The 14,842-nt window shown below is 50.7% G+C and overlaps 1 protein-coding gene across 2 annotated transcripts; it reads right to left on the minus strand.

Moving 5' to 3' along the window:
* Nucleotides 1–510: 510 nt before the first annotated feature.
* On the minus strand, nucleotides 511–14,357 carry LOC144736866 (cytochrome c oxidase assembly protein COX18, mitochondrial-like). 2 transcript variants are annotated; one of them, XM_078619521.1, is made up of 8 exons: nucleotides 14,049–14,357; nucleotides 9,305–9,422; nucleotides 6,936–7,221; nucleotides 6,028–6,128; nucleotides 5,066–5,223; nucleotides 3,838–3,959; nucleotides 1,736–1,843; nucleotides 511–792 (listed from the first exon to the last, which is right to left on the minus strand). In XM_078619521.1, exons 2-8 carry the CDS (start codon nucleotides 9,373–9,375, stop codon nucleotides 589–591), a joined length of 1,050 nt encoding a protein of 349 aa, XP_078475647.1. In that variant the 5' UTR covers nucleotides 9,376–9,422; nucleotides 14,049–14,357; the 3' UTR covers nucleotides 511–588. The 2 variants fall into 2 exon arrangements, with proteins under 2 accessions (XP_078475647.1, XP_078475646.1); XM_078619520.1 differs by lacking the exon at nucleotides 14,049–14,357 and adding an exon at nucleotides 12,439–12,698.
* Nucleotides 14,358–14,842: the final 485 nt, after the last annotated feature.

Genomic DNA, 14,842 nt, shown 5'->3' on the forward strand with positions numbered 1-14,842 from the left:
AGTTACATTGACTCATATCCACTCATGGGGCTGCCTGCCAATCGAAAGAAAAAACTATTTGGAAACGTTTATTTTTAATAGTTGCCCCACCACCACCCGACACAGCCAAATACGTGTCACGTGTGCAAGCGTTTAACAATGCGCCAATTATTGTTTTAGCTCACCGGTGATTTATGAACAATAATCACCACCAAGTTTTGCAATTATATCGACAGCGTTTCAATTGAATCTGCATCTTCAGGTCAGAACCCAGGAAGTCAGAATAACTGTGTTGCCTGACCCAGCTTTTTAAATCGGTGTGTCATGACCTCACAGGAACAAGTAATCACATTCAAACTATAGATGACAAATTAAACTATTAAAAATGTATTCTAATTTATCTAATTGACTTCACCAATAACCTCTCACAAGAGCCAGCATCATCTCCAGAGTTCATTTTGTATTTGAGCTGTGAAAAAACATCTGCAACAATGTGATCACACATACAATAATATGAAAACGGCTCCGTTCTACAAATAGAATAGGTTTTTATTTTACTATTTAGTCAGACTATTCAAGCAAGGCCTCGGCCTTTCACTTCGTTCCATTTCATCTTCGCGCCTTGGGTGTCTCCGCAGAACCGCCTCTGTCCATGATCTTGGAGCGGAATGATCGAGCCAGGTCTCTGTATGGTGTCTCGGAGTCCATGGGGGAACGTGGGAGATGCAGGAGGGAACGGACTCGTGGAGCGCGCAGAGCCAGGTTCTGAGCCAGACCCACAGCGCTGGAACTCACCCAGTACAGGCTCACAGCCTGAGTGGGACACAGGAGGCACAGGTGAAAGATCACACACTCTCCACTCTTACACACACGGGATATGTTCTCAGTGGGTTACCGGTGTCTGGCTACAGTTTAGGGTTATATGAAGGCGAGCGCACATTTGGCATGCACTTAGCAGGAAACAAAGGTATTCCAGTAAAATTCGTCAATTCCAACTCGGAGGACTAACATTTTACTGGGATGTTTTTTATGCTGTCATTTGTGACTTGGCTGAGATCATCAACTAAAACAAAACTTATATCCTGCTCAAATGAGTATTGAGGCATTGGTGCTCATCTCCTGTTTACAGCCCTGAGTCAGTGGTGGAAATTCAACATTCCTATGGCAGGGTTGAGTGTCTATCGAACAACCACTGTTGACTCCCCCACATAGTGGTATTCTTTTTATTGACCCCACAGAGATGACGGGTTGAGTGAAGCCCCAACCAGGATTTTAACTCGCGACCCTCTGCTTGTGAGCTGCTCGGTCTACGGCTGAGCTACCTGGCTCGGCACGAGTGCAGCACTTCGCAACCGGTGGGCCGCACAGCACCAGCGTACTGCAATAGAACTCGCAGGTGTGCCGCAGTATTTTCAGAATTACTGTACAGGAAAGAACCTCAAGCCCCCACCTCCTGCCCTCCCCTCTCCAATGGTCACGCAAGCGCAGTACGGCAGCAGCAGCCGACAGCTGTCATCCTCCACCCCCGGTCCTCTCAACCCCCTCGATCTCGCATGCGCAGGGGGGTAAACGGCCGCCACCAGCGGCGTGTATAGTGAACTACGATACAATGTTCCCAGCCGGACCTACCGTCAGGACGTTTTGCTTCGGTGTGCCGCGTAGATCTAGCGGGCTTGAAAGTGAGTGCCGTGGAATGAAAAAGGTTGCGGAGCACTGCTCTGACTGGCTCGTGAGCTGTGAGCTTGAGCATACGCACCGACGGGACCGCTGCGGCGACTGGCACCATCACTATTGACAGCAGTCGGATGAAGTTTGTAGCAAACCGCTGCATGCGCGACATGTCCTTCCTCTGCAGCGCAAACATCTGCAACACAGACATGGACAGCTAACTATAAAATTTTACCAGGTAAGGAGATACTTAATATTGATGCACAAATGGGAAATTAAACTCAACGAGGTATATTTTACCATGCAAGGCCCACTGAGCCATAGTGCTCTTTTCCAGAAGCGACCTGGCCGCAAATGATAGCTCAACAAAGTGGCTTATCACCACTGGTGGAGCCAGTGGGGAGGGGTGGGGTGGCACGTGCCCCCCCAATGATCCGATCGAAATCCCTAATTTCGATCGGATCATTGGCATTTATTAGTAATAAATCGGCATTTTGCGACCCCCACTGCCACCGTGTAGCATATTATTACGTGCCAGGGACTCTATGAGATGATAGGGCAATAGTCTGAGTCCATAATTGGCAATAAGTAACTGCAAAGCAGTTATAAGTGACTCAGAATTGTGCGCAGTTGCGTATACAGTACACGACTTCCCTGAAGGCATTCACCTTCAGCGAGCGCGATGCCGATCACACACGGTTCAAATTCGACCCTCGATCAATGGCTGCGCCATCGCTGCACACGCGTCGAATAAAAAGCAAGGGACAAGTCCTTACTTACTAACAACTCCTATCATTTTGCATTGCTGAAAGGGTTGCCCCCCCTACCTGAAAATCCTGGCTCCGCCATTGCCTTATCACATGCAAATTTATATCAGCCAAATACTCTAAATGCATGTTATAAATGTGGAGGGAAAAACCGGAGGACCTGGAGAAAAATCCACGAGACCACCATGGGGTGAAAGAGACATGCAAACTTCAAATATATAGGAGTCAGGGTCGGGATCAAACCCACGATCTCCCGCATACCAAGAGGGAGTTAACATCTCGCCACCATGGTGCCCCTTGCTGCCATCCATCAGCATAACACGCAAAACCCGCCCCACAATACGATTGTGCGTAAACATAAAAATGGCTTTTAATCGAGCTTACAGGGCCGCAAAGCACAGGCAGAGACAAACCAACAAGAGAACAGGCAGGAAGTGCAGGCAGACACCGCAGGGACCTCCTCCGTGGAAACGGAGTGGAACATAAGAAGCAGGTGGTATTTTCAATAATGAACCGCGTTTTTACTGCCGCACTGGGAGATGGAATCGAATCGGTGATCTCTGGATTGTAAGACCAGCGTGCTACCCGTTAGATTACAGCAGCTCCCTTAATATCTCTGTTCACAAGGTCACACGTTACGTTTATTGGTTACGAGCAGGAAGTGCCCGGGGGAAAAATATATTTCAAAACTTGTCTTCTATTAAAAACATAACATATACATACACAAACACTAAGCTATTGTGAAAGCCCGGCGTTCCGTCTGTCTGTCCATTTGTCCGTCAACAAAATTCTAAGAGGCTTGCAGAAGTCCGGGGGCTTAGTGTGTGTGTATCTGTCTACTTTGTTGAAACGTAAACCCAACAGTTTGTTAGTTAAAAGCGTTGCAAAGATAGGCGTGCGCAGACAGACAGACAGAGAAACAGACAGACAGAGAAACAGACAGACAGACAAAAAATTACGTTTATAGCTAAGAAGACATATGGATAGTCCTCCATTTACGAACGAGTTCCGTTCCCAAAACCCGTTCGTAAGTCAGGTGTTAGTAAGTATATGTCTGTCTGTATGTATGTACGACACATCATATATATTTTTCACTATTCGGTCACGGGCGACAAGAAATAGCCGATTTTAAAACCCTAGTTGGAACCCCCCCCTGTCTTTCCCTCCCTAGTTAAGTCTTCATCTTCCCCCAAATGCGAGGTCCCCACTTGGCTGGGGCAGTGGGTGCCCCTATTCCCCTCCTTCTCATGCCCTTTCGTGTGGTTCCGTCACACCGGAGTGGATTACCGTGGATTTTCTGTACCCCGTCACTGGAATATTTCGGGGTGTTGTATCGGGCTGGCGTTTTGTTGTAATAAAAATGTGTTTCAAGAAACTCGAGTTGGAAATAACGTCACCTTGGTTCAACAACTTCATCACAAACCTCGACAATGAGCAGGTTTATGAGGCCGAGAGAAACGGGCAGAATCCACGTGGCGTCCGGTACCGTGAGATTGGAAAACCACAACATTCCTCCTTCCAGGAGGCCTCCATACACGCTTGACTCTGCAATCAACACCACACTTTATCAGTTGCGCATTATCCCCCACTCTCAATACCATCCACTCCTTTGCAGATAACACACTTTACACATCACTCATTTAAATCACAGGCTGAAAAATATTTAGTTGCCCAATGTGCAGATACTTTCCAATCAATCACCACTGACTTCAAAATTAGTTTGATTGGGATGACAAAACCAAGGCATGTTCAACTCAGAAACTCAATCAACGATTATATCACGTAAGGTTGACAATTCCACAGTTCCGTAACAATGATGTTCTTATACATACTAAAACCATTTGTCTGCTTGGCACAGCGACCTCAGCTGAGCTGTCATGGAACGGTTATGTTGGTAATCTGGCTAAGGAGGCATCTAAGAAACTTAGTCGTCTTCTCCGTGCCAAAGCCTTTTCAACTGTAAATAATCATTACTGCTGCTACTCACAACACAGAGTCAGTTGGAGCTAGAATCCTGCTGCTGTGATATCTGTGGTGGAGTGCCCAGTTCCTACATCACTGCACCTGAGTTCAGAGTAGAGTCGTCAGGGTGATTCATGATCCAGCACTCAAGGACTCACTCCAGTCACTCGCTCAGTGATGGCCAGATACCTCCTTATCACTACTACCATGGATACTTTCACCGTGAAATTCACACATTGATTCCTACCAATGTTGAGCACTCTGTCGACCAGACGGTTTTGTCTCAACCACACTGTTCAACCACCACACTGCAGCTCACAATAACATACTCACTAATCCACTCCAACACCTACCTCACTGCACCTGACAGATTTACGAGTAAAGAAGTTAGGGTGAGTAATGATCTAGAATTCACTTATTCAATCCAGTCAGTTGTTCACCAGTGGTAATTCACCCCCGTTAGTGGGTAGGTTGGTGGCTGGGTTGGTGGTGTGGGTGTGTGTATAGATGGGTGAGTGGGTTGGTTTGTGGGTGGGTTGGTGGGTGGGTAGGTTGGTGGGTAGGTTGGTGGGTGGGTGGGTTGGTGGGTGGGTTGGTGGGTGGGTGGGTGGGTTGGTGGTGTGGGTGGGTTTTTGGTGTGGGTGAGTGGATTGGTCGGTGGGTCTTGAACCCTCTGGCCTCTGTCTCACCATCCTGTGCGAGCCGGGAGATGTTCTGCAGGGAGACGGTTAGGATGATCCACAGGGGGATCTGGACCCACATGATCAGCGAGGTCTTCACAGGGTGGCAGTTGTCGCGCACATACAGCTCACTCACCAGGCGTTTCAGCTCCTTGCGGAACTCAAACCTGCGCAGGGGATAAGCTGAAAGGTAAGCTCACCTGAGCGGACTTTATCTGGCTAGGTGAGAGCCCAAACAGACAGGAAGTTTCTTCTACCAGACTGATTGCTGCATCTCATCTGTACAGTGTTCCACCACTATACTACAGGTCACAATTAAACACTCACAATAATACAATAATAATAATAAACACTATTTGTAATGCATGCGTATTTCACGTATCAAATGAATTGTTCTACAGAGAATTCAGAGGTGCGGAGCCAGAGCTCAAAGTCCTCCGGAAGCGAACCTGAACGTTTGAGAGCCTGAACAGGTGAGTGCCTGAACAGGTGAATGCCTGGACGGGTGAGAGCCTGCATATACATGAACTGATGGGGAGTCAGTGCAATGGTTTTCACAAAGTCATGGAAGTCATATGGCCATGCCTAATGCCCAGAATGTGAGACAAGTTGTTTTGAAGTCGCTGTAGTTTATTGAGGTGTTTTCCTGATGTTCGGGTAAGGATGGTGAATAAATGAGTGCGTGTGTTGTGATCTGGAGTGTAATGGTTGAACACAATGTGGTGGATAAGACAAAACAGTGTCTGGTAGGTAGACTGAGTACTCTATATGGGTGGAGGAATCAAGGAGTGAAGTTCACAGGAATAGTAACGATGGTAGTAGTGATAGAAGACGACTGCTGCCTGACGATGCTACTGCTGATGATGCTGAGGCGATTATGATGATGCTGCTGATGGTGGAGATGCTGCTGCTGCTGTTGCTGCTGCCACTCATTACGATGTGGGTGAGTGAGCGGTGAGTGTCAGTCTCACCGCGCTGTGCTCTCTGGCCAGCCGCGCTGCCGCGCCGTCACGGACACGTCGCGCCGCAGCAGCCGTGCCAGCTCCGAGATTTCCTGTTGCAGTGCGGAGAGCTGCAGCCAAGGCAGGCGGCACGGTGAGACTCAGAATCACACAACAACAACCCGTGTTTTTCATTCAGTAGTGGTGACATCACCATGGAGCTCGTGCCAGACTATGTGCACTTTGAGGCCACGTAAAGTGTCGGAGGCTCGCTGCTGGCAGAATATCACGGGACAGACCCAGGTGTTATGGGTTGATCGACCGAGATAACTGGCAGATGCACCACCTGTATACCCTACTTCGACAGGGCCTACATCTCTGGTCTCATGACTTGGTCAAATCCTTTGATACCATCTATAGGCCAGGGCTTTGGGTTGGTCTTTGCTTTTGGGGTTCCTGACCCTCTGCTCACAATGATTAAGGACCTTCATGATGGCAGGCAGGCCCAGGCAAAGCTAATTGACTGGGAGTCAAGTGCCATTTCCTGCTCACCTTGGAGTGTGACAGGGATGTCCTCTGGCCCATAAACTAGTCACACACTCACATATTTAGACAAAGATCCGCCGTATTGCCTTAACAGACTGTAGGAGCAAGTGCTATTAGCGAGCGCCTATGAAGACCGGCACAGCACACAGGGGGGTGGATTGCCAACACCACGCCCGGCCGCCTTTGTATCCCCAGTGGTGATGTTTATACACACCAGGTACTTATTTGAGGCTGAATCGACCTAGGGGAGGCTCAAAACCGGTTCTGATAATCGTCACTAGTCTTGGCCGTGAGAGGGAATGGAAATCTAATCGCCAGGTTCGTAGTGCACTACATTACCGCTCCCCACTCACAATACACAGTCAGTCACTCACAGAGTCACCCACTCACACCTTGGCCATCACGTGCATCTGGTAGACTGTGAGGGGGAGGGTGACGCACGAGCGGAGGGCGACCGTGCTGCAAGCGATCGTAGCCCACCAGGGCAGGCCTAAGGAGGCCTGCGTCGCCGCCAGTAGGTGCCCAGCAAGTAGCACAGGCGCCGTGTCTGCCAGGGAGCTATACAAGCCAACACCAGGACCAAGACTGGGACTGGCATGGCTGGGCGCAGACACGGAGAACGCACGGCCAGAGCAGTGCCGATGATCAGGGAAGAGGGTGAGGAGACGTGGCGCAGGGCTGGGAGAGATGGGAACAGCAGAGGAGCAACACTTCTGATTAGCACCGGTGGCTATGTACGGTGCAAAAGAAGTTCAACAACATACATACATAAGTGTGATGAAGTTGCTCACAGAGCCAGACTGAGGTACCACATAGGGCTGGCAATTCTAATTCCTACCATTATATGTGTCAATGATATTCTTATACATCATAAAACCATGAATCTGCTTGGCACCACAGTCTCATCTAAGCTGTTATGGAACAGCCGTGTTGCTGATCTGGCTAAGGAGTCATCTAAGAAGCTTGGTATTCTTCTCTGTGCCAAAGCCTCATCAACTCTAGACGATCATTCCTAAGCTGGAATCCTGCCGCTATCATGTCTGGGGTGGAGTGCCCAGTTACTAACTGACTGCACCTGAGTACAGAGTCGAGTCGTCAGGGTAATGATCCCACACTCGCCTCCTTATCACTCTTCTCTCACTACTACCATGGTTACATTCCCTGTGAAACTCTCCCATTGATTCCTACCAATGCTGAGCACTCGGTCAACCAAACTGACTGCTTTGTCTCATCCACACTGTGTTCAACCACCACACCGCAAACAAAGACCCCCGTGTAGCCTTAGCAGACTGTTGGAGCAAATGATGTTAGCGAGCACCGATGAAGGCTGGCATGGCACGCGAGGGGGTGAGTGGCCAGCACCACGCCCAGCCGCCTCCGTCTCCCTTGTGGCGATGTTTACACACCGCACCAGGTACCCATTTGAGGCTGAGTCGACCTAGGTTCAGATAATCGTCACTTGCGTTGGCCGTGAGCGGGAATCGAACCCAGGACGCCGGGTTCGTCGCGCGCAGCGCGCTAAACGCTTCACTAACACTCCCCATACCGCGGCTCACAATAACACTCACTAATCCACTCCCACACTCTCTCACCCAACCACTCAATAACCCACTCAACAATAACAACTACCATTCGCCACTAAGTGGCGGTTATGCCACCATGGTTCTTTTGCCAGGCTAGGTGCACCTTGAGGCCACTAACTTGTTGCGTTTTAGCTGCCTGGTGCTCCGCTCATTGTCATAAGCACTGCTTCTCTGCCCTCCGTTGTTGTTGGAGGGCGAATGCCTCCAGCTGCCCAGTAGCAGCGTCCTTCACGAGCCTCCTCCACAGAGAACGATCTTGACACCGCTGGTACCAGTCATCGGCAAGACCAATCATCTCAATATCCTTCTGTACCGCATCAATCAATCTTTTCTCCAGCCCGTGTCGTGCCCATTTAGCCCCCCCTATCCAGTCAAACAGAAGCTGCTTGGGCATTCGATGGCTGGGCATGCGGGCTACAGGACTCATTCAGCGCAGACTCGCCGGCCAGAGGAGCGTACTGGTGGGACTGTGTCCAGATCTTTCAAGGTTATATGAGCTCCTCACACAATCCAGTCTGGTTAAACCCAGGAAAGATTGTAGGCAGGCCAGCCTGAATGTGTGAGCGTTTGAATAACCGACTCACTCACCCACCCACTCACTTACCTGCCCACTCACTCGCCCACTCACCACACTACATGTCAAAACACTTATCTTTCTTTCCTCCCACTGCCTCACTTTGGAATTCCCTCCCATCGTCTCTTTTTCCAAGCTCTTAAAATAGCCTCGCTCAATTCAAGAAATGCCTTATCTATGAAACTATGTTTGCGCTGTTTGTTGCTCGCCACTTGACATTTGGGGCCTTTGGATCTGTGCTCAGAAACTGTTCTTTAGTCACTCACTCAGTCAGAGTCACACAGTCACGAACATACTCAGGCCCTGGCAGTCTCAGTCACTGCTACACCCAGTCACACAATCACTACCTCGCACACTCGGGTTACTTTCAAAGTCCCAAACACACACAGCCAAAAGCACTCAGTCACTCACACTCATTCACACAGTCACTCACGCAGTCTCTCACACAGTCTCTCACACATGCAGTCTCTCACCCTATCACGAACACACACGGCCACTCACTTACTCACACAGTCACACTGAAAGTCACCCACACAGACAGTCCCTCACATCGTGGCACACAGTCACAATCACTACACACGCGACAGCCTCCCACACGGCGCACTTGTTGAACTGGCTCGCTCTGCGTGCCACCAGCCGGACTGTCCCCCAGACACAGTGGTGATGTCCTCCCATGGCGCCACTGGTTCGCGGTTAGACTCCTGTCACTGGCGCCTGCATGCCTGAGCAATGGCCAGATCACACACACACACAGCGCACTTTCACACAGAGCACCGCAGGCGAGTGACTAAACACATGCACGAACAAGCAGACGGGTCGCCTCCTTCCCCTATCTCCACAGACAAACATATACTATTGTTTACACGTCCCATCAGCCACACGGCAGCATTGGGATGGCATCATTTCGGCAGCATTGGTTCAACACAATCAACACTGTTGACCGGTTTTGAGATTCAGTGGCTCATCAGCAGGCAGGCTTCCTTGTGAATCATCACCATTATCATCACCACCACCATCATCACCACCACCACCACCATCTCTCAGTCACCACCATCATCATCTCTCAGTCACCACCATCATCATCTCTCAGTCACCACCATCATCATCTCTCAGTCATCTCCACCAGTCAGCATCTCGATAGTCACCTGTCACGTGCAGACTTTGCGTGTGTGTGCTGTGTGTAGTCTGTGTGTGTGTGCTGTGTGTAGTCTGTGTGTGTGTGCTGTGTGTGTGCTGTGTGTAGTCTGTGTGTGTGTGCTGTGTGTAGTCTGTGTGTGTGCTGTGTGTAGTCTGTGTGTGTGTGCTGTGTGTGTGCTGTGTGTAGTCTGTGTGTGTGTGCTGTGTGTAGTCTGTGTGTGTGTGCTGTGTGTGTGCTGTGTGTAGTCTGTGTGTGTGTGCTGTGTGTAGTCTGTGTGTGTGTGCTGTGTGTAGTCTGTGTGTGTGTGCTGTGTGTAGTCTGTGTGTGTGTGCTGTGTGTAGTCTGTGTGTGTGTGCTGTGTGTAGTCTGTGTGTGCTGTGTGTGTGCTGTGTGTAGTCTGTGTGTGTGTGCTGTGTGTAGTCTGTGTGTGTGTGCTGTGTGTAGTCTGTGTGTGTGTGCTGTGTGTGTGCTGTGTGTAGTCTGTGTGTGTGTGCTGTGTGTAGTCTGTGTGTGTGTGCTGTGTGTAGTCTGTGTGTGTGTGCTGTGTGTAGTCTGTGTGTGTGTGCTGTGTGTGTGCTGTGTGTAGTCTGTGTGTGTGTGCTGTGTGTAGTCTGTGTGTGTGTGCTGTGTGTGTGCTGTGTGTAGTCTGTGTGTGTGTGCTGTGTGTAGTCTGTGTGTGTGTGCTGTGTGTAGTCTGTGTGTGTGTGCTGTGTGTAGTCTGTGTGTGTGCTGTGTGTAGTCTGTGTGTGTGTGCTGTGTGTGTGCTGTGTGTAGTCTGTGTGTGTGTGCTGTGTGTAGTCTGTGTGTGTGTGCTGTGTGTAGTCTGTGTGTGTGTGCTGTGTGTAGTCTGTGTGTGTGTGCTGTGTGTAGTCTGTGTGTGTGTGCTGTGTGTGTGCTGTGTGTGTGTGCTGTGTGTAGTCTGTGTGTGTGTGCTGTGTGTAGTCTGTGTGTGTGTGCTGTGTGTAGTCTGTGTGTGTGTTCTGTGTGTAGTCTGTGTGTGTGTGCTGTGTGTAGTCTGTGTGTGTGTGCTGTGTGTGTGCTGTGTGTAGTCTGTGTGTGTGTGCTGTGTGTAGTCTGTGTGTGTGTGCTGTGTGTAGTCTGTGTGTGTGTGCTGTGTGTGTGCTGTGTGTAGTCTGTGTGTGTGTGCTGTGTGTAGTCTGTGTGTGTGTGCTGTGTGTAGTCTGTGTGTGTGTGCTGTGTGTAGTCTGTGTGTGTGTGCTGTGTGTAGTCTGTGTGTGTGTGCTGTGTGTAGTCTGTGTGTGTGTGCTGTGTGTGTGCTGTGTGTAGTCTGTGTGTGTGCTGTGTGTAGTCTGTGTGTGTGTGCTGTGTGTAGTCTGTGTGCTGTGTGTGTGCTGTGTGTAGTCTGTGTGTGTGTGCTGTGTGTAGTCTGTGTGTGTGTGCTGTGTGTGTGCTGTGTGTAGTCTGTGTGTGTGTGCTGTGTGTAGTCTGTGTGTGTGTGCTGTGTGTAGTCTGTGTGTGTGTGCTGTGTGTAGTCTGTGTGTGTGTGCTGTGTGTGTGCTGTGTGTAGTCTGTGTGTGTGTGCTGTGTGTAGTCTGTGTGTGTGTGCTGTGTGTGTGCTGTGTGTAGTCTGTGTGTGTGTGCTGTGTGTAGTCTGTGTGTGTGTGCTGTGTGTAGTCTGTGTGTGTGTGCTGTGTGTGTGCTGTGTGTAGTCTGTGTGTGTGTGCTGTGTGTAGTCTGTGTGTGTGTGCTGTGTGTAGTCTGTGTGTGTGTGCTGTGTGTGTGCTGTGTGTAGTCTGTGTGTGTGTGCTGTGTGTAGTCTGTGTGTGTGTGCTGTGTGTAGTCTGTGTGTGTGTGCTGTGTGTAGTCTGTGTGTGTGTGCTGTGTGTGTGCTGTGTGTAGTCTGTGTGTGTGTGCTGTGTGTAGTCTGTGTGTGTGTGTGTGCTGTGTGTAGTCTGTGTGTGTGTGCTGTGTGTAGTCTGTGTGTGTGTGCTGTGTGTAGTCTGTGTGTGTGTGCTGTGTGCTGTGTGTAGTCTGTGTGTGTGTGCTGTGTGTAGTCTGTGTGTGTGTGCTGTGTGTGTGCTGTGTGTAGTCTGTGTGTGTGTGCTGTGTGTAGTCTGTGTGTAGTCTGTGTGTGCTGTGTGTAGTCTGTGTGTGTGTGCTGTGTGTGTGCTGTGTGTAGTCTGTGTGTGTGCTGTGTGTAGTCTGTGTGTGTGTGCTGTGTGTGTGCTGTGTGTAGTCTGTGTGTGTGCTGTGTGTGCGCTGTGTGTAGTCTGTGTGTAGTCTGTGTGTGTGCTGTGTGTAGTCTGTGTGTAGTCTGTGTGTGTGCTGTGTGTAGTCTGTGTGTGTGTGCTGTGTGTGCGCTGTGTGTAGTCTGTGTGTGTGTGCTGTGTGTAGTCTGTGTGTGTGTGTGCTGTGTGTAGTCTGTGTGTGTGTGTGCTGTGTGTGTGCTGTGTATATGCTGTGTGTGTGTGCTGTGTATGTGATGTGTATGTGCTGTGTAATCTGTGTGTGTGTGCTGTGTGTATGTGCTGTGTGTGTGCTGTGTGTGTGCTGTGTATAGTCTGTGTATAGTCTGTGTGTATAGTCTGTGTGTGTGCTGTGTGTATACTCTGTGTGTTGTGTATAGTATAGTACAGTACCTGTAACTGTAGTACCAGGACAGTACTGTGCAGTCTGTTTGGAGTCGCTGTATATACAGTTTGCAGTTTGCGCTGTGTAACCTGCGTGTGTAATCCCTCTCTCTATTCCCTATCTGTCATCTCTCTATTCTCTGTCATCTCTCTATTATCTATCTGTCATCTCTCTATCTGTCCTCTCTATATGCTCAATCTGCCCCCCCTCTCTTCTCGCGCCCGCTTCGCCTGCCCCGCCAAGGTCGCACGTGGAAGTGACGCCGGCACCCCGCGCGGCGTGTCCAGGCTGAGCTGTCGACTTCCGATCGGCGTCGCTCCGGAGCAAGGCGCGACCAATCGAGTCGCGATATCGTCAACAAACCCGACGATTGTCGCGATATCGAGGGGGTCGCGTGCTTTGATGCGACACCGATCGAGTATCGAGTTATCGAAATGCCGCTCAACTCTACACAAGCCCGACACGATTCGCGATAATTATTTATACTGCAGGAGGAGGAATCCGAAGAGCTCTCAAGCTCTTTTTCACAGATGTCCAGTAGGGGCACGGGTCCAGAACAACACCACAACAAACAATACAACAACAACCAACACAACCAACAACAACACAACAACACGATATGATTGCAAAGTAGAGGAAATGTAAACAAATCTCTTTCAAAATATATACAAGTACAACTGAAATAGTGTTTTATTCTACCGGATAAAGCCCACCGAGTTATTAGCTTATTTTTCAGAAGCGACCTGGCCACAAATGATATCTCGACAAAGTGTCTCGTCGTGTACAATTATCAACACAATGCTCTAAGTGCGTGCGACAGCGTGACACTCAGTTCAAGTTCAAGTTAATGTATTAGGTGTGGCCCTGTGAGCCAGTCGGCTCTTGAATCGGGTGCAACCGCAACAAACAAAAACATGAACAAAAAACATCTTAAAGTGAATATGGCTGCATTGCCGCTCACAAGCCACGTGCACTTGTCATCCAACACGCGTGTCAACAACACGGTATGAGCGACGTTTCGGTCAATGGCCCTTCATCGCACTTTTACTTGTGTTAATTACCTCCAAGACGACCCATTATTAATATTTAATTCGGTCATTACCCACAGGCAAATCGCTGTTCCGGTAACGAATGTTGAACTTTTTTCGCACCATACGTAGCCAAGCGTGCTAATAGGAGGTGCTGTCACTCGGCTTTATTCACAGATCTTGGGCGGTCAGGCGGATCAGCCACCAATGATTGATTGTCAGTCAGTTTGACCGGCGCGCATTGGCCTGGCTAAGGGATTCTAAGAGGATGCAGGTGAGGGAGGGGGTGTATCAGCATCTTTATCCATTCTGGAGGAATCCGATGAACTATTCAGCGCTTTCTCACAGATGTCCAGCAGTAGGGACGGGCAGGAGAGCTGGAAATCCACTGAAGATCTCCCTGCTGGTTGACCAAGCTGAGTAAAGGCGATCGACAGAAACTCTCATCACGTCTGCTGGACTCTCCTGAACAGTTCATCTCGACTAAAGGTGCAGCTCTGCAATTGCTCTCTCACGCCACTGCTTGGAGAAGAACCTCTACTAAGAGGGCGCTGTCGAGGTGGTATTTTGGTCAGCTTGTCCACACTGACCAGACGTTTTAGAAGAGGTGGAGCTGACTTCATCCTTAGACTGTGGTGAGCCCGTTTACACTGCTGGTGGATGTACAGGAGGCGGTGGTGGTGGTGGTGAGTGGGACTTTAAGAATCGTGCCCCATCGTTAGAAATGCCGCGCCAGGACACCGAATGGCGAGGGTAGCGGCCCCTGGATCAGATGAGTGTCACCGGTGTCGAGCGGGAATCGAACTCGGGTCACCAGGTTCGTTACGCAGCGTAGCGCTAAGCGTTGCGCCACCGCTCCCGACGCACGCAAAGAAGCTGCCGTGTAACCTTCACAGACTGCAGGGGGGGCCACGTGGCGTGGGCGAGTCGCACCGATGAAGGGGGGCGGGGCCTGTGCAGAAGGGGGCGGGGCAGTGAAAGGGGGAGTGGGTGGCGGGGCAGTGGGGGGGGCAGTGAAGAGGGGAGTGGGGGGCGGGGTTCGTGTTGGGTGTGAGTGAAGGGCGGGGCCGTGGAGGGGTCGAGCGAGGGGCGGGGCCGTGGAGGGGTCGAGCGAGGGGCGGGGCCGTGGAGGGTGTGAGCGAGGGGCGGAGCCGTGGAGGGGTCGAGCGAGGGGCGGGGCTGTGGAGGGTGTGAGCGAGGGGCGGGGCCGTGGAGGGGTCGAGCGAGGGGCGGGGCCGTGGAGGGGTCGAGCGAGGGGCGGGGCCGTGGAGGGGGCGAGCGAGGGGCGGGGCCGTGGAGGGGTCGAGCGAGGGGCGGGGCTGTGGAGGGTGTGAGCGAGGGGCGGGGCCGTGGAGGGGGTGAGCGAGGGGCGGGGCCGTGGAGG

The sequence above is a fragment of the Lampetra planeri genome, chromosome 63 (genome assembly GCF_965212315.1).
Source record: "Lampetra planeri chromosome 63, kcLamPlan1.2.h2, whole genome shotgun sequence".
Lineage (NCBI taxonomy): Eukaryota > Metazoa > Chordata > Hyperoartia > Petromyzontiformes > Petromyzontidae > Lampetra > Lampetra planeri.

Coding starts and splice junctions, on each gene's coding strand:
- LOC144736866 (XM_078619521.1), bottom strand. CDS start 9,375: ATGGGAGGACATCACCACTGTGTCTGGGGGACAGTCCGGCTGGTGGCA. Junction 5,224..6,027: donor TGGCCAGAGAGCACAGCGCG/GTGAGACTGACA, acceptor TCCCCTGCGCAG/GTTTGAGTTCCGCAAGGAGC. Junction 3,960..5,065: donor CTCCCGGCTCGCACAGGATG/GTGAGACAGAGG, acceptor TGTTGATTGCAG/AGTCAAGCGTGTATGGAGGC.